The sequence below is a fragment of the Euprymna scolopes genome, chromosome 12 (genome assembly GCF_053919585.1).
Source record: "Euprymna scolopes isolate OS-2025 chromosome 12, ASM5391958v1, whole genome shotgun sequence".
Taxonomy (NCBI): Eukaryota; Metazoa; Mollusca; class Cephalopoda; order Sepiida; family Sepiolidae; genus Euprymna; species Euprymna scolopes.
In genome coordinates this window covers 131,565,795-131,590,995 of record NC_136493.1, presented here as the reverse complement: position 1 = coordinate 131,590,995, position 25,201 = coordinate 131,565,795, and the positions used below count along the sequence as shown (strand labels likewise).

General features: G+C 34.1%; 1 protein-coding gene and 1 long non-coding RNA gene across 2 annotated transcripts in view; one reads left to right on the top strand and one right to left on the bottom strand.

The window, feature by feature from the left end:
* Positions 1-12,827, top strand: part of LOC145291487 (uncharacterized) — a 93,102-nt gene extending 80,275 nt beyond the window's left edge. Inside the window, exon 2 of the long non-coding RNA XR_013869423.1 lies at positions 10,774-12,827. This is a non-coding gene — a long non-coding RNA (uncharacterized LOC145291487). The remainder of the gene's footprint in view (positions 1-10,773) is intronic.
* LOC145291486 (histone-lysine N-methyltransferase SETMAR-like) lies at positions 534-24,973 on the bottom strand. Its single transcript, XM_080137370.1, has 3 exons — positions 24,731-24,973; positions 2,548-2,666; positions 534-1,913 (listed from the first exon to the last, which is right to left on the bottom strand). Exons 1-3 carry the CDS (start codon positions 24,808-24,810, stop codon positions 1,681-1,683), a joined length of 432 nt encoding a protein of 143 aa, XP_079993496.1. The 5' UTR covers positions 24,811-24,973; the 3' UTR covers positions 534-1,680.
* Positions 24,974-25,201: the final 228 nt, after the last annotated feature.

The window sequence follows — 25,201 nt, the reverse complement described above, 5'->3', positions numbered from 1 at the left end:
TATTATTATTTTTCATTTTTTCTCTTTTTCAGTTTCGTTCATTTCTTCTTTTTCTTTTTACTTCGTTCATCAGTTTTCTTTCATCTTTTCATCAACATTTTCTTTCTTTTTTCTTTATTTAATTTTCTTTTTCCCCGCTAGTTTTCTTTTTCATTCTATTTTCATTGGGTGTCAAAGTTTCATTCATTATTTTTTTTTAAATTCTTTCATCTTTCGTTGAATTTTCGCTCGTTTATTTTTTATTTTTTATTTTTTATTTTCCCATTTTTCTCTTATTTTCAATTTCGTTTGATTCTTCTTTTCTTTTTTTCTGTATTTCGTCCATCAATTTTCTTTCATCTTTTCTTGAGTATTTTTTTTTCTTTCGTTATTTTTCATACGTTATTTATTCTTTGATTTCTTCATCTTGTTTTTTTCTTTCTTTTCATTCTTTCTTTCAACTTCTTTGAACTTTTCTTTATTCATTATTTGTTTTCCAATAAGTTAATATTTCACTCATTTTTTTATATATATTTTTTAACATTTTTATTTCATTCATTTTTAGTCTTCTTTTCAACTTGAATTCATTCGTTTTTGGCTTTCTTTTTCAATTTTTCATTCTCTGCCTCATTTTTTAAACTATTTTTCATTCGTTTTTTTTTCTTCACTCATCTGTTTTAAAAACTTATTCATTCAGCCATTACCCGTTAGTAATAATTCTGTCCATAATATTTTCTATAATGCTATCAAGCTGACAAGAAAGTTCTTGCGGTTTTTAACTTTTAAATTCAGACAAACATGTCTCGGCTCAAAAATTTATTGATCGAAATACGCACCATCAGAATCAACACGCTCTTGCCAACGCAAAACAAGTGCATTTATGTCTGTAACATAAAAAATCTTGCGTTCTGGTGACGATGAAGTCGCTGAAGACGTTTTTGATATCGCTTAGGTTTTTGAAGCATTTTTACGCAGAAAGTTATCATTAAAAAATACTGTAATAAATGAGATGATCGCAGACCACCAAACAGTCAGTATGACTTTCTTTTGGTGCAAGTCTGGCTTCGGGAAGTATCGTGGAGCTTCGTTGGCGTCTAACCACTGAGATGAACGTCGTCGGTTGTCGTAAAGGACCTACTTTTCATCGAAAGTCACAACCTATTTCAGAAACGGGTCGTTCTCGTTGCGTAAAAGAAGAGAAGATGACACTTCATAACAGCTTTTCTTTTGTTAATTTATTCATTGCGGACTATTATCCTCATCTTTCTTAGTTGTTGTTCAACGACGTTTTGGCCAACTATTCATCTGGCCTTCGTCAAGTGGTAACCGCGATGGGATAGGAACTCCGAATCTCCTAACTTCATTCTCAGCAATTACTGTGATCCATAGTTGTTGTCGTCTTCCCACGTTTTGGCCAACTATTCCTCTGGCGAAGGCCAGAGGAATAGTTGGCCGAAACGTCGTGAAACAACAACTAAGAAAGCTGAAGATCATAGTCCGCAATAAATAAATATTACTCATCTCAATAATGAATTCCAATTAAATAATATATATAGCGTTTCTTTTAGTTGTCGTTCAATTGATGAGGCACTCGTTTACCTAGTTTTTTGTCTTTCCAATCTCTCTCAAGTGTTTAGAAATCATTGTATATGCTACGTCTATTTAAGAATCAAGTTCTCGAACAGTTGTGCGTGGATTGGCTTAGATTAAGCCTCTTAATTGATCGTAGTCAACATTCGATGGCCGATCACTACGCTCATTATCTTCAAAACTCTCGTCGCCATGAAATTTCTTAAACCACCATTGTGTTGTGTGATCAATAGTGGTTCCTGGGCCAAAAGCTTCGTTGATATAGCGAGCTGTTTCAGCAGCTTCTTGGCCTAACTTGAATTGAAATAAGAAAACTGTGCGAATTTGCTTTTTCCCATTTTGTTCTGAAAAGAAAACATAATTGTTTTAAAACAATGGTAATTTAAACGATTGGATTGATCGAAAAACGCTCTTTAAAATGATGTACAAAGTAAAGTTATTATAACGAAAGCTTATTTGAAACTACATCATTTGAAATAAAAATTTTAAATTCCGTAAGAACTTTCTTCTCAACCTAATATGTTTACAATTTTTACATTTTGTCAATAGGAATAAATTCGTTACTTATACTTGAATTCTTTTTATATTATTAGTATTTATAACATTTATGGTTTTTAATCTTATACTTTATCGACCGAGTTGTTTACATTTCACTAGATGATCCATTAACTACCCATTAAACTAGCACATTAAAACATTAAACATTAAACTCGTCACTAGACGATCCATTAACTACCCATTAAACTAGCAAACTGGCTAGTTGTCAGCATTCTACAATATAACCTAACAATCAACAAAAGTTAAATTCGAAATATCCAATTACAATACAGGTTGTTCCAAAAGTCTTGGCCACATTTTGACATTGAATATCTCGAGAACTACTAAGGATAAGAATCTGAAAAGAAATGAAATACATCAATAGCTTTACAAAACCTTTATGCATTTAGCTTTAAAATAGCACCACTGTCATCTTATTACCATTCGTAGTTAAGCAGATCTGGAGATCTAGGAGTCCGCTGAACGTATCCTTGATCCAGTTTTTGCAAATCCAAGCACACAAAACGCCTTTTCTGATTGAGTGAACGCCATTAATGGATCTGCAAAGAAATTTTAAAAAATAAAACAAAAAACAACAACAAAAAAAAAACAATAGCCTTACAAAAAACCTTAATGCATTTAGCTTTAAAATAGCACCACTGTCATCTTACTACCATTCGTAGTTATGCAGATATGAGGACTTGAAATGTGTCTAAAACTTTTCCGATTCATCCAGTTTTAACTTTTATTTGTAATCTCATCCATACATTGTGGTCGCAGAGTTTGAAAGAAACCATCAGCAGTATTACGTCGACTCAAACACAAGAACGCATGCGCAACAAATTTAAAGATCGTAGTTAGACGCAAAAATCCAAATTTTGCAGAAGGATGAGGCTACCGTTTTACATATGCGTCTGTCACATCTGAATGAATACTGAGAGGTATTGCTAAACATAAACGACTTCGAAATCTAATAGGAAGTGATTTCTTCTTCTTCTCTCTCTCTCTCTCTCTCTCTCTCTCTCTCTCTCTCTCTCTTTTACAGAAGATATGTTGCTAGTTTTTTATGGGTTATTTTTTCGCTAAATGATTTAACCATTTTTCCAGCGACTTTAGCAACGGATTTCATGAAAGTCTTCCATTCCATCGTCTTGGGGAGGCTCCATGTTTTGACAAGCTTCTGGGTTTGACCTTTACTCCTGATCTGAAATAGAACACGTACATCAGGTCTGTTGCCAAGGACGCTGGGAAAATGGTGGGATCCTTCTACTGCTCTAGAAGATATCTTACTACTGATGCAATTCTCTATCTGTATAAAAGCCAAGTACGTCCAAGGATGGAGTACTGCTGCAACATCTGGGCAGGAGCTGCTAAAAGCAGTCTATCCTGCATTGACAGAATACAAAATAGACTTCGTGGTTTAGTGAGGGATGCCCTTTTCTCTTCCCTGCAGCCTCTCTCCCACAGAAGAGACGTTGCGAGCCTGTCTTTGTTTTGTCGTTATTTAGTTCAACAAAATGTTTGCTGCATTATAAGGATAGTAAAAAATCTTATTGAAAAATTAATAATTAAATACACCTTTAAAAAATATATCACGCCACTACAATATTTTCCTGACAAAAATACTCCCCTTTAATTGCATATGTTCAAATGTAATTTAATTCTTTATCTTTCGGAAAATAAAATATAACTTTTGGATAAGTTTTAATAAATCCCTCGGCAATTTTTTTGAGAATGTAAACCGAAATCGACGATGGCCATTGTACTTTATACCGTGACGTCAGCAGGTCTCATGACTTTAGTAGAACGACTTTCTATTTACGCTGGCTGTGGTTGTGCCCGTAATGTATTCTTGACGAACGCAACATTGATTGTATGTGCTTCACCAACAGTTATTTCCATAGACCTATGAGAAAAGGCATTTCAGTATATTCCATTGAAAAAAATATTGTGAGACAAACACTAGTGCCAGACTCGATCAAAGGCCTTTTATATTTCAAGAGTTATCGCCCTTGAGCCGGAACCCTCGTCTATGAATTTGTGAGTCTGTGTGGTATTACAGTCAACATTTCAGCTGCTGATCTTGCCGGCCGAAATCCATATTGCTTGTTACTAAGCAGATTGACTTTACTTAGGTAATTTAAAACTTTGTTGTTCGATTAAACAGCATTTAAAAAATGAAAAAAATAGATTTGTAGTAAATCTCCTTTAAACAACGATTATGCGAATTGGAGCTTTTTAAAATTTGATCAATTAGGTTTCAATAACAGAAAAAAAATGAATATTTCACTATATTAAAATCAAAGTTATGACGGTAAACCAAACAACTTCGATATATTATCTATTTGTTTAACGATGCCACGTGCATCGAAAGTCAACCTATGTCAACCCAAATTCGTCTCTTTCATCTTGCTTATTTTCTACGATCCCTGAAACCTAATTGGCCTGTAAAACTCATAGTTAGTTCCGGTTGCAATTTTTGAGCACAATGACTTGAATTTTTTCTAGATCTGTTGCATTAGCATCGAGATTCAAAAGTAGCTTGGCAACATCCCGGAAAGTAATATAGATGTAGTTAAGATTTTCTAATCATGGGAAGGACTTTTGAATACAAGTTGCCCATATCAGTCTTGTTGGACGAAATCCATTTTGCATGCCACTGAGTAGATTGCTTCTTTTTTTTTTTTTTTTTTTTTTTTGAAATGGCTAACAACGTATTGGTTTATCACGGATTCCAACAACATACTAATGACGCACATGGGACTGATCGATCGATACTGAGATGCAGAAAACCAATCTCCAATGTTTTTAAATACTAGGTTGGCAGTCGAACTTTTCCAAGCAAATGGGAAGCATTTCTCTTCCAGGTAACGATTGCACAGTTGTATGAGAATTGGAGCTAGTTTGTGGTAGCAGTTTCTTTAGCACAATGACTGGAATATTGTCAGGACCAGTTGCCTTCCTTGTATCAAGATTTTTCATGACTTTGAAAATATCTCGGACAGATATACCAATGCCGTTTAGAGTATTTTTAATTTTAATAGACAATCTGAGAGTAAGTTACTCTGGCTGTAAAAGGCAGGATTTTATGCAAATTTCAACTGTGTAGTCATGTTCACAGCTCTGAAACTCATTTTACCATCTTTGTTGTTTACGTATGTCTAGAACGGAAATTCCACGGTGCTATGGAAAAAATCGCCGATACAAAATAAATGTTTGTATACAGGTCTGAAATTGTAGCGTACTGGTAAAATTCAGTTGTAAGTTACGCCTTTCTGGAGGTTAAAGGTTCAATCCTCAATTCGGGCGACACTCAAAATACAATTACGAATTACTTTGGACTTCTACTCAGCTGGATTTTCCCGCACAAGGTTATATATTGAAATATTTAAATAACTATTACTTTTAATTTAATATTTTGGTTTTCTGTTTTTTTTTTCTGTTCATTTTCACCCATGTTTTTCATCAAAATGTGTAGCGTATTTTCATCAGTTACATGGTTAGGAATCCTATACTCCGCTATAGTCTTCATTTTCATATCAATGCAGAATAAATGAATACGGAAATGAAGTTCACATATTTACTAAAAGACAATCATACTATAATGTGAACGTTAAAAACTAAGAAAATATAGTAAACATTTATTTTATTTCTTTAATTCAATTTGATTCATACTTTTATTTCTCTAGTTTTTATTTTCATTTCATTTTAATTTATTTTTATTATTATATTTCCCACACTAAACATTTTTTTTGTTACATTTATTTTTTCATACATATTCAAATAATGCTTTTGCCCCTTTTTTTGCTTCCAATAATACCTTCGAAAATGTTTTCGTGTTTAAATAAATCAATGAAAACCTTTTGCGTATATGATTTTAAGTGAGCAACCATTAAATTAAAACCCGTTTATGCAGGGCTCACGTTCTCCATTAAGTACCTTTATTATTATTATTATTATTATTATTATTATTGTTGTTGTTGTTGTTGTTGTTGTTGCTGTTGTTGTTGTTGTTGTTGATGATGATGATTAGTTAATGAATTTTTAAGATGAATTTGTGTTCGTATGAATAAAGTGTCCGAGAGAATAAATAATTTAAACAATAAAGTGAATAATGTTCGAGAGAATAGAAAATTTCCTATTTTATTTCCCATTTCAGTCATACAAATTATTTACAGATAAAATGTTATAAAACAAACAAATAAACAAATAAACAAAAACCTGTAAGTTTTAAATATATTTCAAAGAAATAAATTACGCCCGGTACTAAAATATTGAAATCATCAATTATGTTAGTTAAAAAGAAAAAAACTGTCGTGGAAAATGCTTCTAACTTTAAAATATTTGGAAATACTCAATAAAAAGTTTTATTTAAAAAAAAACAGACTGAAAAATATTCTCGTATAAAAATTGTTTTGCAGTTTAAAAAAATAAACAAAATGAACTATTCGACTTCCTTCAATAGATATAAAAATTCAAAAACAACCCACTTACTATTATAATTTGTTAGATTAAAATAATCCCAATGTGCAATTATTACAATAATTGCAATTATATAATTCTTTAAATGGAGAATTATTTTTTCTCTTTAGGAGAATAAAAACACACACAATCTAAGGCAACGAAAAATATTTGTTATGACCACGTGGTTGAACACCGAAAACTTTCTATGCCTACATGTTGATCAGGAAATGACGTCATGCTGTCATGTTAACTGACCTACTCTCTCGGTAGCCGTGGTTAAACCATGTACACCGGAAGAAGGTCGGAGGTTACATCAACCGAAATGTTATGAAAATAACATTTAAGAAGAGAACAAATAATGAGATGAGACTAATCCAAATAATACGAATTATCAATCCTCATTTCAACAATTCAGAAATAAGATTAATACTACCACTGTTACTCGGGAAATGTTGTAATTGATCTTTTTATAGGGCTTTGTTTTTAATTAAATCCATATAAATGATAGCAGTAATCAGTAATTGGATCCTATTGGGCCTTGATATACTCGGTGGAAAATATAAATGGTTTCATGGAATTCCTTGAAAAACTTAACCTTTGCTGGAATTTATGACACTCATACTCATTAGTTGTTTCCCTTGTCTATTTAAATGTTTCATTGATAAGGCAAAAGTTAAAACAGTCATTGTTCTCTTGCGGGTCATGTAGGCAAGTCTATACAGATTAAAACATCCTGGATTTCTTTTTATTCCTTCTTTGATCACAGAAGGTAATCAATGCTCTTTTTCACTTTCTCCAGTTTCCTCGTTTCGAGGTGACATCGGCTTGGTTGCATTAAGACAGAAACCCTGGAAATCAGTTCGCAGAGAAAAGTATTGACGGAGCTTAGTATACAGTGTGATCACTCGAGCAATTTTCCTAGAAATAACATCTTACAAAACTCCTCGTTCCGTGTATTTACCATTTTCTGCATTTTTTATTACTTTGCCAAGTAAAAGTATTCATTTTTAGTAATACACACCGTTGTTTTTTTGTTTTTTTTTTTCTCTAAAAAAATGCTCTTAATTAATCTTTTCGCGCTTATCTTATAGCAAGCTAGTTATAGTCAAGTATGTCTGCTCTTTTTGACTTCCGGTTTCTGTTGCCCATTTGGCTGGATAATTAGACATGATCAAGCGGACAAGAAAACCGTTCTTAAAATGTGGAAAGGGGGGAGCATTCGCGTTATCTACGAGGACGATAATCATTAATCAGAAAGGGCCATATCTTGCTATTATATTATCACCCATGTAACGTTGGATGCCCCGGGAAGAGAGGTGACTGACCGACATTTGATCTGGTGACAATATTATTGATATAACGAAGTGTTTTGATAACGGAAGAATGTTTGGAAATAAAACTGGAATTTAATGTAGAAATAATTAAGCTAGAAATATGTAAAACAATAAAATGTTTAGAAAAATGTTTAATAATATCGAATTCCAACATGTCACGTTTATAATAAACGTGACAAAAAACTAGGCAAGGATTTTTGGTTTATATAGATAAATGACGTAACGAGTGTAGCGACACCTTATAAAGTAAGTTAAGTCTGTAACGAACAGCTGGGAAAGATGGTCAACAGATGTGATGGCACTCGGCAGGGGCAAGATCGATAATTAAGATGTAGATATGACTGTATCAGCGTTCAACCTTTCCAAGCGGGGAACACCATTTGGATTAAAGGTTGCCGAAATAAACCAGAAGTCTGTTGTTCGTGGTAGAAATTTCGTTGCGGCTTTCTGTCCAACAAGTGTGTTCCCTAATTGGCTGAATGCTGTAACTCCATAGAATGGTATTCGTCCCTTTTTTTGAAGGTATGTTTTACTTTGTCTGGCAAGAGACAAAGATGTTTTATTTGTCCCTTATTTGTCGTTATATGGGAACATGCACCAGATGAGTTGTTTTGTGACATCTTGAAAACGAGGCGATCACACAAAGATACATGCATGAAGAACACTTAATAAGGCACTCGTTACATACACGTGTTACATACACTCGTTACATACACGTGTATACATGCACAGAATATATACACACACCACACAGGTATCCAACATTGCTTGTTACAGGCGTTTCATCTGCGGAACAAAGACAGGAAGTAAAAAAGGAGCAAACAATCTTGGCTATACCCATATAATCTCTACTTTCTCTCGTATGAGAATTGCAATTCCTCACATCTTCAAACTAATTTGGATTCTGTAACTCTGGCCGCATCGATTTCTATAATGTCCAAACATTTAAATAAACTTTCTCTTCTATATCGATATAGTTGCGTTAGAATACAAGCTCTGCTCACAGGTTGCATTACTTGATGTGACATTGGCGTGTTACGCTCAAGTGTAAAATAGCGCGTAGGCCAAATGGGCGCAGACTTTTTTTTTTCTTATGGAAATCGACTCAAAAAGGCATGAAGCCACTTCGTAAAGAAACTTGAAAAAAAAAATTACAATTTCAAGGTCACAAATTAGTCACCGATAAGTATTAGATGGATAGAATCTGACTTAGAAAACACTAATTCTTTCCACTTTGTCAGAACATCACTTCTGAATTGTATCATTGGATTCCTTAAAAAAAACAAAAAAACTTAACCTCTGCTGAAATTTATAAGACTCATAGATTAGTCAGTAATTGCCTCCCTTGTTTTTTATGACTCGCGTGGATTGGCTTAAAGTTAAAATAATCATGTTCTCATTGTGGGTCTGAGTAATCTAAGAGTTTCTTATAAATTCCCGAAAAAGGTTAATACGCGTTTTTTTTTTGTTTTTTTTTTCCGCCTTAAACTTTTATTTATTCTTCCGTACTGTTCTTCTTTCTTCCTGGCTTTCCTTTTCTTTAATTCATTCAACTTGTTAATGTCATTTCTTTTTTGTATGCTTTTTCATATGTTTTTTATTCTGTTGCAACTTTCATTATTTTTACCTCTTTAACTTCTTTTCATTCATAGTTTAATAATAACATCTGGTTCGTTTCATTCATAGTTTAATAATAACATCTGGTTCGTTTTCATCTTTTTCGATTATTTATTTATTCTGTGAATACTTTGATAGTGCGATTTGCTTTACATCTAATATTGATTGCATAAAACACATTTTTGATTGATTTTCGTACTTTTTAAAATAATTTTTCGGTCGCCTTTATCATATTCTTGTTATCTTCACTACAGGGTGGAACGATAAATTTGTCGACCTAAAAAAAACAACAACCTTAGTTTTATTTTAAAACTTTTATTGACAAAATTAATTAAATAACTTGATTGTGTAGTAGAGCTGACATCTATTCAATGTAGCAGCCTTCAGCCTCAACCATTGCCTCGATGCGGGTCCGTAACTGGAAGCATTCCTTTTCCACAAGCGCCGGTGAGATCTCGATGAATACTCGGCGGATGGCGGCGATCAGGCTGGTTTTGATGTTGTGGGAAGTCATGTTGGTAATATTTTCGACGTATGATCACACGAAGTAGTTCAGCGATTCAGGTAGGGGGAGAAGAGGGGATCAGTGAGAGAAGGGTACAAAGTCGTAGCACTCCTGAAACCAAGTCTGGATCTTTTTGAACTTGTGGAACGGCGCCAAGTCCTGCTGCCACGCCTAGTGTCTGCCAGAAGTTCCCTGACTGCACCAGGGAATAACCATACTCTTCAACACATCCAGGTACACTTTGGTGTTGACTTTTAAGCCGACTTCAAAGATGTGAGGTGGCATGATGTGGCTCTCACTTGAAACCACACCAAAGACCATAACCGTGACCGAAAACTTTGTTTTTATCACGTTCCTGTTATTCGTAGTAATCCATCGATACATTTTGAGGTTGCTGGCAATGGTCCTGTTGTCATAACTTAGATCGGTAGAGAGCATGAGTTGTATAGCGGCACATCTTCACTCTCGCTCGTTGAATATTGTGTCACTTTCAAACATGATAGAAGGCTCCGATCGCTCTTGGGATTTGTACGCAAACTAGTAGATGGTTTGCATCAATAAAACAAAACCGGTTTTCATCAAACGAAAATGGAATAATGTCATCTTTTCTAGGGTGACAATTTTATCGTGCCAACCTGTATTTCTTTAAATTTGGGTTTGAAATTTTATTTATTCATTATTTATCGTTCTTTTGTTTTTTTTTTTGTTTTTTTATTTATCGCTCTTCTTTTTTTTTCTTGTTGGCAGGTGCGAGAACAGAGAGAAGAAACATCTGTGTAAAAGAGAAGGAAAGCGACAGAGATTGAGAAAGATAGGGAAAAGGAGATCGAAAGAGATGCAAATTATTTCTAAGAACCACAACAAGTGTATGAGATTATAGAAACATGGTACGAATGAAATGAGCAGACAAGAAAGAAGATTGATATGAAAGAAAGGGAAAGTGATAGGAAAGGGAATAATAGAGAATGGAGTTTGTTTAGCTCCGGCGAGATGATGTGACACAATGGTCGGAAAATGGGATTTGAAAAGACAGCGCCCTAGAGGAAGTACACTATGGCCTACAAAAAAAATGCCTGGGCAGACCTGTCAGCATTTCCCGGTAGAGGCACCTTAGCCGATTAGCAATAAACTAACACATTCTCAACGCGTTGGAATAGACCTCCTAGAACTGTACAGAGACATACCTTAGACATACCTTAGACATACCTTAGTAAACAGAAAACAAACCACCTATACAATGGCCTAAACTCTGGTGACTTTGGTGCCGGGAGCAAAGAGAGTGAAACCAAGAAAGAAAAAAGAGAACGAGGGAGAGAGAGAGAAGGAGAAAGATAGCAAGAAAACGTTGAGAGAGAAAGATATATATATATATATATATATATATATATATATTATATATATATATATATACACAGTCCTGGTCAAAATCATAAGACCACTTAAGTACTTCTTAAGTTTACTTGCGTTTACGCATATTATCGAATTTATAATCAAACAAATGGTTGAAATTATTGCCAAAAGGGAAAATATGATGGAAAAAAAAATAAAATCTGCTTCATTAGAAACCTTAACCCTGATCTAATAATTATTTAAAAAAAAAAAAAAAAACATTTTCACATGGTCAAAATGATAAGACTACTTTAATAAAATCGGCTTGTTTTGAAAAAATGAATACGAAAAGCTTTCTATGTAACTAAAAGCAACTTGTTAGTGGATAAAAACATCTTACTAAATTATAAATGGCAAAAGGGAAACCATTATCAGAGTTTGAGAGAGGAAGGATCTTCGAGCTTAATAGGGGTGGACTCTCCCATAGATCCATTGCAAGCGAAGTGAATCGTAGCAAAACGGTCATCACAATTTTTTTTTAGAAATCCAGATCAATATGGGCACAAAAAGAGTCCAGGTCGACCAAAAAAAAAAAAATAACCCCATCACTAGATCGCCGTATCAGAAGGAGTTTAAAAAAAAAACTCCAGTATGAGCTCAAGTCAATTGAAAAGCCAAACAGCAGCAGAATGTAGTCCTAAAGCCATCAGAAGGCATCTGAAAATGAAGGTTTTCAATCATTTAAAGCGACTGCAGTAACCACGTCTTCTTGAACAGCTCAAAACTAACCAACTTAAATATGCCGCCAAATACCAGACTTGAGATGAAGAGAAGTGGGAAAATGTAATTTTCTCCGATGAGAAAAAGTTTCATCCATATGGTCCAGATGGATTTCAACACTATTGGCATGATAAAAATTTGCCCAAAGAGACTTTTTCAACTCGGCATCGTGGAGTCAGCTGTGACCCTAAAGTTGCAAGTAGTGAAATGCCGGCAAATATCATTGAAGTACATTTCAATGCTTGAAAATGCTTCTATCAGGATTGAAGGTCCACGTCTGTGTGGAAGAAATTGGATTTTCCAGCAAGACAACGCTGCGATACACACTTCTCAACAAGCACGAGAATATTTTTCTTCAAATAATATAGAATTGTTAGATCATCCAGCATGTTCTCCGGACTTCAATCCCATTGAAAATATTTGGGGATAGATGGCAAAAGAAGTGTTCGAGGATGGAACCCAGTATGATTCGATAAAGGAACTTTCTGATTCAGTTTTCAGTACATGGGATAAAATTCCTTCGCAACTGATAAAAAAACTTAGTCGCAAGCATGCCGAAGAGAATTTTTGAAGTAATTCGTAATAATGGAGGCTATACTAAATACTGAGACCCTTTTTAGTAATTTATAATTGCCTTTTGTTAGATAAATTATCAGTGGTCTTATCATTTTGACCAGGTGAAAATGTTTTTTTTTTTTTTTTAATAATTATTAGATCAGGGTTAAGGTTTCGAATGAAGCAGATTTCATTTTTTTCCACCATATTTTCCCTTTTGGCAATAGTTTCAACCATTTGTTTGATTAAAAAATATGCGTAAACGCTTACTTTCTTAAGTGGTCTTATGATTTTGACCAGGACTATATATATATATATAAGTGTTAGGACGCTTAATCGGGATTGGAAAAATGGGGACTTTTGAGGGTACCGGAATCGAAAATAAATTGTGCCTAACTCCAGCAGCCAAAAACGATTCCTTTATTTATCTTTTAGTGATTTTGTTTAAACCCCTGCAAATTGTCCTCGATAGTAGCCCTCTAATTGAAAGTGGCACTGTGCCTTGTTTGGGGTGAAAATTCAATATATATATATGTTAGAAAAGAATTTCATCCAGGGCATGAAAATTGTTAAACAAAATGTTTTTACTATAGGCTTTAAAAATAAAACATTTTGTTTAACAAGATTCAATTTGAAATTTATTTTTCTTCAAAGGGCACTTTTATAAAGTTAAGGTATGAAAATTTAATTTAAATTGAACCAAAAAATTACCTTGGATTTATTTTATGTAATGTACATTCTGTTACACTTTTTAAAAATATCATTGAAAATTTAATATCTATATCATTAATTGCTAGATGAAAGATAATGTTTTTAAATTGCAACAAAATGTACATTACATAAAATAAATCCAAGGTAATTTTTTGATTCAATTTAAATTAATTTTTTATACCTTACGTTGTAAAATTTATAAAAGTGCACTTTGAAGATAAATAAATTTCAAATTGAATCTTGTACCTTTATTTTTAAAGCCTATAGTAAAAATATTTTTAACAATTTTCATGCCTTGGATGAAATGCTTTTCTAACTTGTATCTTATCTTTTTAAGATTATATTTTAAAACTCTCCTTCTCTCTATTTCAGTTTGTATTTCTCCTCACACAACAAATAACATATTTTCAAACTTATAAAATATGCCCAACTTAGCCTGCATTTGTATATATAGTGTACTGTAGGCCAGCTTCAGTTTTGCTGCTCCGGTTGTCTCCCCTGTCGCTTTGCCAGGCCACTAATATATATATATATATATAGAGAGAGAGAGATTAGAGAAAGAAAGAGTTGAGAAGTGAAAAGGAGAATAAGAGAATAAAAGCGGAAAGGAGACACGCATGTAGAAAGCGAGAGAAAGAGAGAGGGAGGAAAAGCAGAGGATTAGAATCTATTTATTCAACTTGGAAGATAGACGAATGTTTTCATTATTAACCAAGGCAGAAAACAGCGACGCCACAACAAAGATACAGGAATTTGCAAAAAGTAAATAACTGAAATAGACGAAAAATCTCGGCAGTGACCTCGTAATTATAATGACAATAATCTGTATGATCAATTGAAACGATCAATGCTATTTTAGTCTATAATATAGAACGATGCTTCATCAGACAAGAAAATAGAACAAAAATGGTGGCATTGTTAAACCAAGGGAGATAACCAGTATACAATTTTTCTCTAACTTCTGCCCTAAAAAATAATAACGCATATAATGGAAGATTGCGTTCATTTATTCGACGACACATCATCCTTTTTTTTTTTTTTTTTTTTTTAATAATTTAATGGCGAAACCAAATGAACGTCCTGTTACGGTTATGAGAGCGTAATAAGAGTTAGTGTTTTCTTTTTCTTTTCCTTTTTTTTAAGGAAGGGGCTGCTCTACCACTTAAACTAAGAACCCTTGAAAAGATATGAATCCACTTTTTTCTCTTTCCAAGTTGTATGTGAACAAGTAGTGTTAATTATACTCTCAGGACTTGATAGAGCAAATATTCCCTCATTTTCTATTATATATTATTCTTTGCCAAGTGGTAAATTAACACACACTATTGTTTTGTTTTAACTACAACAGCTTCTTATTCATCTATCTTCTTTGAGAGTATTGTGGCGTGGTTCCTGGCTTTGGTAGAGCTATTTTAGACGATAATAGCGTATGTGTTTAGTCAAGAACCATAATATCTATATAGTAATAATAGGATAGCGCGTATGTTATTTTGTGTGTCACGCTTACATCCAAGTGTCTGTCGTTTAATTGTTATGGACTTTTATTTCTTGTAATAAATAATTTTACCAAGAATTCTTTGTAATTTTTGGTTTCTATTTCTATTATTACCAAGAATTCTTTGTAAGTTTTGGTTTCGGTTTTAGCTGATTAGCCTGGGTGCCTGGCGTTGCCCGACGTTTCCCGGGTGTTTGGAGCTGTGTGTTGAGAAAAAAAGTGGTAGTAGGTAGGCTGGAACCCGTGACGCGAAGGCGGAAGAGAAAATGGAGGTGTGTGTAAGGCTGTTGGTTGAGCAAAAAAAAAAAAAAAAAAAGAAAAATGGAAAATTGCGAGCGCAAAAAAAAAAAAAAAAAGAAAAAAAAAGTGGTAGTAGTCCGGCAGGCTCGAACCCGTACCGCGAAGGAGAAAAAGAACATGAAAAAAAGTGACGCGTGAGCTGTTACGCCCATTACGACATTAAGGTTAGACAATCGAAAAGAGGGGCTGACTTTCAAAAATAATGGCGAATAAAGTGACCCCTCCCTGTAGAAAAGTGGCCAGTTGAGGACGAAGGAAATAATGTTTTGGGCCAATTTTTCGATACTTGTCATCCGATGGGGTTGAGCTTCAAAATGATACCGATCTCGTGAAAATCAATTGCCTCTATCGAAAGTTTTTGCGAGACGTACATATACATACATTTAAACAGACATGTGAGATTTATATTATAGATGGCGTTGAAGTTTTCTTTTCATATAAATAATTTTACCAAGAATTCTTCATACATTTTGGTTTCGGTTTCGAATATAGCTGAAGGAGCTCAAATATATATATATACACATATATATATATATATAAGAGCAAATAGTTATTAAAACATGTTAAGAACACTTTGAAAAAGAGTTAAAAACATATTTAATCTGAAAAGGAAACACTTAAGTGGATAGTCCTTAAGCCGCGGAGTTTCGAAGAAATACTTTCCTTCTCATCAGAGGGTAGGAATTAGCAAAATGTGGGATCGGATTTTGCATACAAAAGTATTTGATGAAACTGCAAGTAAGTCAAAGATCTTACTTGATAACAAAAAGTGAAGCAGAGAGAATATGGTGAAGAAAAAGGTGATTTCACGTAAATGGACAGTAAGATCTTTTGAACTTTGACCCCTTAACAGACAGTCAACGACGGGTACTTTTGCTAGTATATATATATATTTGCAATACTTTTTTGAATGAATTATACGAAAGTCCATTTTTAAATGCGAGTTGGAAATAATTTTACCTTTGACCAACTTGGTACTCCCAAATGGGAAGCGGCCTATGCATTATTTTTTATATATAATTATTCACTAACACATGTTTCGTCGTCTACAACTCATTAAATGGAAAATTAATCTCAACTCACATTAGGTCGAAATTGGATAGAATCTATTATTTAAGAGGATAGCTCATGAAGAACTTATTCACATTGGACTTGAAAACAACCATGTTTCAATTAGCTGAAAAGTGAGTTTCACAGGCGGGCAGTTCTAGGAAAGAAACTTTGTTCATGGATTTTCGTTTAGCTTTATGCTCAGCTAGAGAGTATGGAGACCGTTGTTGATTATTCAGAGAGGAAAGCACAAGGTCGGTTTTTAATATAGGAAAAAACCCAGCTTCTAAAAAGGAGGTACTCTTTATTGGAACAAAAATTTAGATTGACTCTGTCTTGAAGGATTTTAATCTTCAAACAAGTGCAGACCAGATACTTTGATTATTTGTAAAAACAAAAAAGAAAGAAAAGTACAATTTAAATGTTAAACAAATCAGACAGATTCTACACTTTGATCTCGGCTCGAAAACCGAAAAGAACTAATCTATAGGAAAAAAACAAAATAGAACTAACCTCTCTCTTGTACCAGCCAAAGAGAGATCGGAACTTACCTCCTCACAAGGGCAAAATAAAACTGACAGTTGAGCAAATCCCGGCTGTTGACATCGAGGCCTTAGTTGTAAATAAACAACTGTTGGGGATCGATGCGATGAAGGGGTTTGGCAGCATTTATCCAAAGTAATCTGGCGAAACACGTTTCTGGAGCAAGTTATTTTCGCAATCACTACAATTCCCCCTTTGCAAACTAAACTACCGTTCTCAGGTGTTGCCTGATTAAAAAAGAATAGCAAATCACAATACTTATATTTACTGAACACGAGTTCTTGCTTAATCCATAAACTGCGGTGGGTGTGGGGTTGTGGGTTAATACCTTTCTTTTCTTGATTAACGCATAAATGAAAATGGTAGATCCGATAGGATTTGAATTTAGCATAACCAGTTTTAAATATTACGGTCCAAAAATGTTGACGCACCAATTCGCTTCAGTTCACCGTAGAGGATTTCTTGCATGATCCCAATTGGCTGTCGTTTTCTTCGTCGACAGAAACAGCTATCTGTCATTCTCATTGACACCTAAGTGGGACTTCCTCTCATGATGTACGTCCCGTACATGTTGGTTTCGTTCTGCTCTTAATTTCTAATGTAATTTTCCATTATTTTATTTAATTTAGCATTACAAGTTTACGCTTACACACCCGCATCTGAATACTAAGACACATCAGAAAAGGGGACGTGATTAATTTTGGGTCACTGATCGGAAATAAATTCCTTTTGTGCGATTCGGGAGGTGAAATGCTAAACGGAAGGAAGATGGAAAGGACGAGACTCGTGTATCAATTAGTCTCGAGGAAAGAATTTTCTCTTAGAAAAAGAAGTGGTTAATGGCTTACAAGGAAGGTTGAGTTCCTCCAATATTAGCAAGACAGGAAAGGTTATAGCATTTTTCGTCATATACGACCCGTTTATTTCTTTTTTAAAAAATAAAATGCGTAAATACCTCCCGCGTTTTATGACTTGACGATAAATTTGCGCCGGCATTTTCGCAAGATGACACAAGATTGCGTTAAATTAGGTGTGTGTGTGTGTGTGTGTGTGTGTGTATGTGTGTGCATGCGCGCGCGTGCGCGTACGATACATCTAAACGCCCTTTTTTTACAAACGTTTGTCGTCCTGAGCTTCTTATGCGGCTGGGAATAGGATAAAAACTGTTGCAGCAATAATAATCCACGATCAATTCGTGTTGAAAAGAGATGAACTTGCAAGAAGTTTAGTGGCGATGAATGAATGATAATATCTGTTATTTTTTCATGGAAATTGCTCCAGACAATGTATGAAGCCACTCGATGTAAGGAGCAAACAACAATGAAAGATGATTATCACAAATAAAGGAGATTCCTATTGACCTTAGTCTTGATAGGGGGGGGGAATAGTCAGCAGGGGGGGGGAGGCGTCCACAAGTTTGCAGTTCTGTGAAGAAGCTATTGGAATAGGAGCCTTATTACAATAAGGTGTCAGAACATCGAATTGATGGAGACGATTAGACCAACGAGTAAGCAGAAAAAAAAAAAACAACAACAGAAAATAGATCAGACAATTCTAAAGAACACACGCCATAGAATTATATAAAAAGTCTGAGACAAACAACATCAAGTCTGTGTGAGAGTTTGTAGAAAAGAAGAAACGGGGAGCAATCAAAGTACAGATGCGTTTCAGCACTCAAATGTATGTACTACAGAAAATCAGAACAACATCTGCACCGTTGGTTTCAAATCCAAAACAAAACGGACCAATATCTGGTCGCTTATGTCAGATTCTCTTGAGTTCCTGTTTATATCTGTTTCCCTGGAGAATTTTACGTCATTCGTTCTAAATAAAACCTTTTACGTATGTAAAAAAAATTATTTTAATACTAAAATAATTTTTTTTATGTCTCCCGACAAAAGAGGCGACTTAATGCAGGTATTTGCGTGCAAAGGAAGAAACCTTTACCACTTAGGTAGATAAAATTCAATACAAAGGCGACGTTTCCATGCGGTTACTATCGTTAATAAAAACAGCAATAAAATTAATAATTTCCGATTCCGATACTAAAATCATATAATCGTCAAAACGAAGAATTTCATTTTTTTTTTTTTTTTGAGTGCGTGTGTGTGTAGGAAGGAGTAATATCGGCGAATTCACATCTACTTTAAATGGAGATATAATGTTTAAGTCGACAAACTTTTTAATGTTTTCCCTTTGTATATCCAAGGTTTTGATAAAGTCATAATGGATTTTTATCTATTTTTTTGACTTGTGCCATATTCACTAACTAGAAGATGTACCCGGCATTGCTCGGTAATAAAAGTAAAAAAAAAAAAAAAAAAAAAAAATACTCGAGCTGAAATCGAAATCTAAAGACAATGAACTGAGTACGATAACCATTAGGCCAACTTAACTCAATCTAAAAAAGGTGTTTCAAAACCTTCTTATTCTTAACATGTTATGAACAATATGCGCATGCAGTATATATGTTGAGAAGTGTCTTCACACACGCGAGTGTGCACAATTTTTACTTTCATAAATGTACTAGCATGCAGCACGACGTTGCCCTGTCGAAAATGCAAATAAATATTATATTTTAATTAATTTAGAATTCTTATTTATTATAAACAGAAATACCGTTAAAGGTAATGTTAAATTCCTTTTTAAAAATAAAGTTAAACAAACAGAAAGAATCTGATACATGTGTATGCAGGTATTATGTTTTTTCTAAAAAGTTCGTTCTTGTAAGTATAAAAAAAAATACTCGAGCTGAGATCGAAACCGGAACCTTAAGACAACTTTACATGGCTTTCAGAGAGTGTTTTCAACCCAATTCATACTTAACATACGGAAGCAGTCACGTTTCATGACCGCGCATGCGCAGTCGCGAAACAGTTGAACACACATAAAAATTCGATGTATCCCGCGTACCAATTTTTCAATTTTGACCCTTTAGCAACCCTTTTATCGGATGAAAACGGATTAAAAATTTTCTACGTGTCTGAATATCCTATATACCGAATTCCCAGTCTGTAGATGAAAAATTCGTTGAGTATATAGGTTGAGAAGTGTCCTCACACACACACACACACACACACACACACACACATTCTCACTTTTATAGAAGATAAGATAAGACTATTATATACACCCGGCGTTGCCCGGTCGTACAATACGCATAAATATTATATCTTAATAAATGCAGAATTCGTATTGATTATAAACAGAAATACCGTAGGTATTAAACGTAATGTTAAATTTCTTTTAAAAAAAATAAAGTAAAGAAAATCTGGAAAGAGACATGTGCATGCGAGTATTATGTTTGCTTTCTAAACAGTTTACTTCTTGTAATATATATATATATACATATATATATATATATATATATATATATATATATATATATATATATACGAAACCTTAAGCCAAGTACGATCACCATAACACCAACTCAACACGACCTTTACGAAGTGTTTTCTGAAAATCTTATTCTTAACGTAAAGAAGATGTGATGTTTCTCGACCACGCATGCGCAGTCGTGAAACAGTTGATAAATAGATCCCACGTACCAATTTGCTAATTTTTTCCCCTTAGCAGCCGTTTTTTTTTTTTATGGATGAAAACCGATTATAAAATTTTCCACAGATCTGAATATCCTATATACCAAATTTCAAGACTGTAGATCAAAATTTCGTTGCGTATATAGGTTGAGAAGTGTCCTCACACACACACACACACACACACACACATTTTCACTTTTATGGAATATAAAATAAAATAAATAAGATGAGATAAATAGATTATCCATTTTTACCATTTTTATCTGTGCCCATTTTACCTAATTTCGTTATCATGATGAATACATTTTAGATTTACAAGAAGTTCGAAAACAATAAATATTTATTATTTCATTATTAGCAATAGAAATTTTAGTTTCAAACAATAACAAAAAAAAAACAATTAAAAGAATTGTTTTGCAATAAAAAATAAGATAGTAATTATCCCGATTCCGATACTGATTTCGATTATTTCCAAAATTCGATTCCCGATTCCGATTAATCATCTCAACACTAATATGTATGTATATTCGCTCATCTATTTGATGTAGGAAATATCTATTTCTACTTTAGGTAATAAGCAAGATTCGTCTCTAAAAAAAAGTATGAAATCTGCTAAGGTTACTGACATTGTAAATAAAACTGAATACAAAAAGGTTGTTCAAAAGTCGATATATTTCTCCTACAGTTTAGCAGCAAGCAAGCTGACCGATATAATAAGAGCGTTGAACTTTCATGGTCGGTTGTGACTAAGATTCCCGGTTTAAACATCGGCGTTATCTTTACACTGATAAATTTTCAAAAGACGAAAAGAAAATTAGCGAAAATACTTACTACCATCCTCTTGATCCTATTAGTTCAGCTCATATTTAAAAATTAAATAAATAAAATAAAAAAATAAAAAATAAAAAAAAAATAACTCCAGGGATCTCCTGTAAAGACCTCAAAACATCAACATGAAAAACCTCACGGCCATTTTTCTTATTCTCCGGCAGCGCTCAATATTACTTGTTTTTTTTTTGTTTTTTTTTAAACCGAATAGACATTTCACATTAAATCATAAAATAAAAAAAGAAAAAAAAAAGAAAAAAAAAACACTAAAATCTTATTCAGTTAGGTAGAAAAGTAACTTATCTTGCCTTTGGTAGCCTTTATTTGTTATTTATTTGTTTTGGTCAACTTTTTCGTACCTCTGTAGATTGTAATACAAACACACCTTTTCTTATTTTTGTATGTAGCCATGAAGGGCCTTTGTACACCACGTATCCTTTTCTGCTAACACATAATGTTGTTCAACCGATTGAATCATTTTGTATCGCTCAACTTTTCTACCGTACTACCTAACACAAACACAAGTGACCGATGTGTGTGAGCTTATTAAGTTCACAAAGAAAAACAACAACAACAACAACAACAACAAATACATAAAAATACCTCTTTCTCACATAAAAGACGTTGACGTTGCGAGCTTGTCTTAACTCTATCGGTATTTTTATGGTAAGTGCTCGTCTGGCTCTGTTGTGGTCACTAAGGAAAACCACGGACACGGATATGGGTTAGAAAAATAAACTATATTAAAACAAAAACACCGCCGTAGCACATTCCGCCAAGATGGCGTACTACGAAGTTAACAGGCAACCGCGAGAGGATGTGACACAAGGTTAGAAGGTGGAAAAATGAGTTAGTGCTAAAAAAAAAAAAAAATGGAGCACTTTGGCTCTGCAAAAATATGCCTGAATAGCCCCGTTAGCATTTCCCGGTGAGTGCGCATCAGGCAACAATCGATAAACTTGCTCCTTCCAAAAACAGGGAGGCAAGGCATGGGAGTGTGGACCTCTAGGAAAACACAGAACATTTTGCATGTCCAACAGCAAAAAGGACACCAAAATGGTCTAGTTTCTGTCGGACTAATTGTGCAGGTGGGAACGTTGACTAATGTAAACTGCGAAGTTAGCAGATCACACAGAGAGTCGTACCTCTCGGTCTATTTTAGTGTTGGGACGATTCGGAATCAGAATCGGGAATCGGAACTTTTTGGGGTATCGGAATCGATATCAGAATCGGAAAAAATGGCATATATTTTCGGATGCCAAGAACAATTCTTTCAATTATTTTTATTTTTTTATTTTATTTGATTTTGTTTGAAAGAAAAACTTCCACAGTTGTTAGTAGTAATAATAAAATGATAAATATTTATTGATTTCGAACAACCAGTAAAACTAAAATCCATAGATCATCTCCAACAAGTGTGTTTTTATGTTTGAGTAAATATCTGCACATATGTTTTACGGTAATCGGGGGGGTATCAACTTTATAATTAAGTATTTAGAGATGTATAAAGATTCGGAATCGGAATCGGTAATTGTATCGGAATCGGGAAATTAGTTTGGAATCGGTAATTGTATTGGAATTGGCGAAAATATTGGAATCTTCCCATCACTAGTCTATTTCTACAGTTAGGAATGGTTCATCTTTAGTGCATGGGTAAGTCCTCACAATAGCCACATCCCGCCAATCTTTCACAAAACACTCGTCTAGCTAAAACCACTATCAAAAATTCCCCCCTCTCTATTTATGCTAATTCTAAAATATCATGAACAAATCTTCTTTCATAAAATTTTCCTAAAACTGAGTTCCACTGGTCTGTTTTTCAGTGTTACAATATGGCCGTCTTCAAGTTTAATGTAAACAAATTCTTATTGAGCTGCCCTCTTAAATAAAATTCCACCACTAACGATCACTACGCTGTAGTCTCAGTGATTAATTTGCACTCACTGAACCCTATTCGTGTGTGGTCTTCTGGCCTTGATAAGTGATGACACTCTTATATAAAAAAAAATGTCACTTCATGTCCATACAATTCGACAGCAACTACCAAGCAGTACCATCAATGCACGCTTTAAAAACTCCATGAAAAGCTTAAAGAACGTACATATCGAAACATGTGTATGTATAAAATACTACTGCAGTGTTTTACAAAGATTCACCATCGCAGAATTATTATCAACTGAACTGCTTATTAAGAAGGGAAGTTGGAGACCAGTAAAGCACATGCATTGTTATAAGTTCGAATGTACGAAGAACACGCGTTATCTATTACAGGCCTCGTCGTGGCGTAGCTGTCAGTCGCGACTGATGGAATATCGATTGTGACACGCCAACAACAGCAGCAGTAGCAGTAATAAAACTCATCATGGCACGATGAACGTGCAAAATAGAGAGATTTCTTGGAAAACACACCTAAGGAATTGTAGAACCGGACAGGAACCTGTTTCAGTAAACTTCAAAGTGTTCAATGGGTATATATAAACGTTCGATGGCAGTAAAGTCCAACATTTTTAGCATGTACAACCCCTTGTACACCGTCGACATAAATACCCCCGACAAACCCGACAATTAACAAAATCCCACCCCTACACAATAGACATCCCTAGATGTAAGAAGGCCTTCTACTCTAAGAGTTTCTTCCCCAGAACTGCTAAACTCTGGAACTCCCTTCCAGGTTCCTGTTTTCCCAACTGTACTGACATGCAGAAGTTCAAGTTCAATGTGAACAGGCATTTTGCTGCTCAACTACCTACATAGTATCCCTGCAACTTATGTCCCCGATAGTAGTCCCCCCCCTACATCAAAGTGGCACTGTGCCTTGTTTGGGGTGAAAATGGTGAAAAAATGCACACAAGTGCCGAAATAGCCTATTACCAGATATCCATATAGCAGTACACATGTGACGCGAATGATGAACTTTAAAAAGAATGGATAATATAACTTTTTGTCATCTATTCTCTATATTGCTCTGTAATTACATTGAGCTTCTTAAACAAGAAGTCAATTCACCAATGAACAGTCACTATACCACAGAACCTGAAGACGGTCTATGTGGGTTAAAAACATTAGTACATTTGGTGGATTTCTCTACTTTCTCGCGGATAACGCAAGAAAATGAGAAAGATTATGCGGAGTTTAGTGCTAATATTCAACCAGACCTATATATATATATATATATATATATATATATATATATATATATATATATATATATATATATGTTGCATATCGGGGGTTTCATTTTAAGAGTCTTAGGAAGAGTTATTAAGAGTCTTTGTCTTGAGAGAGGGATAGTCTTAGAGAGTCTTATTACAGTGAGGGATGTTGAAGACTCAGAGAGAGATAGAGATGTTCATTTTATTGTATAAGTTGTTGTACAAGAGACTTAGTGAGATTGTTCATATTATGATTCTTATATTTTAAAATGTTCTTTCTTAGATCTTGCTGATGGAAGAAGGAGAAAAAGAAACTCTTGGAGATGAAGGGATATAGTGTTCAGACAGTTCGGCATTATGATGTTGAGACGTGTATGTAAATACATATAACACAAATATATAATACAATTGGACTTTACCTTTGTATAAGAAACATAAGACACAAGACGAGCTTTACAAAAACACTTGATGGTTTATTCTTCACGACCGGCCGTTCCATCACCAAGAATTCAAAGTCTCACATTTTTTCCTGAAGTGACGTCTCGCTTCAGACGTCTGACTCCCTCTGAGTTTCTTCACTGACTGTCCCTCACTGACTGTCTAACTCTAACTAAAGTTTTTCTCTATTTTAGAACGTTCTATTTTCCGTGACGTCATACACATGTTGAAACATGTGCATTCTTTCACGTTTCCTGGACATACGTGTCCAAGCTTTTTCTATTTCTACAAAAGGAATTTTAACCTATATTCAATATGTTAAAACATTATCTTATAAGCTGCATTGTTTCAATTTAAAATTTCATAATAAACTTGACAGCTCACATTCTTTTCTTGAAATATTTATCTATTTCTAAACAAATGTTTTGTTTTACATTTTTAAATTCTCACAC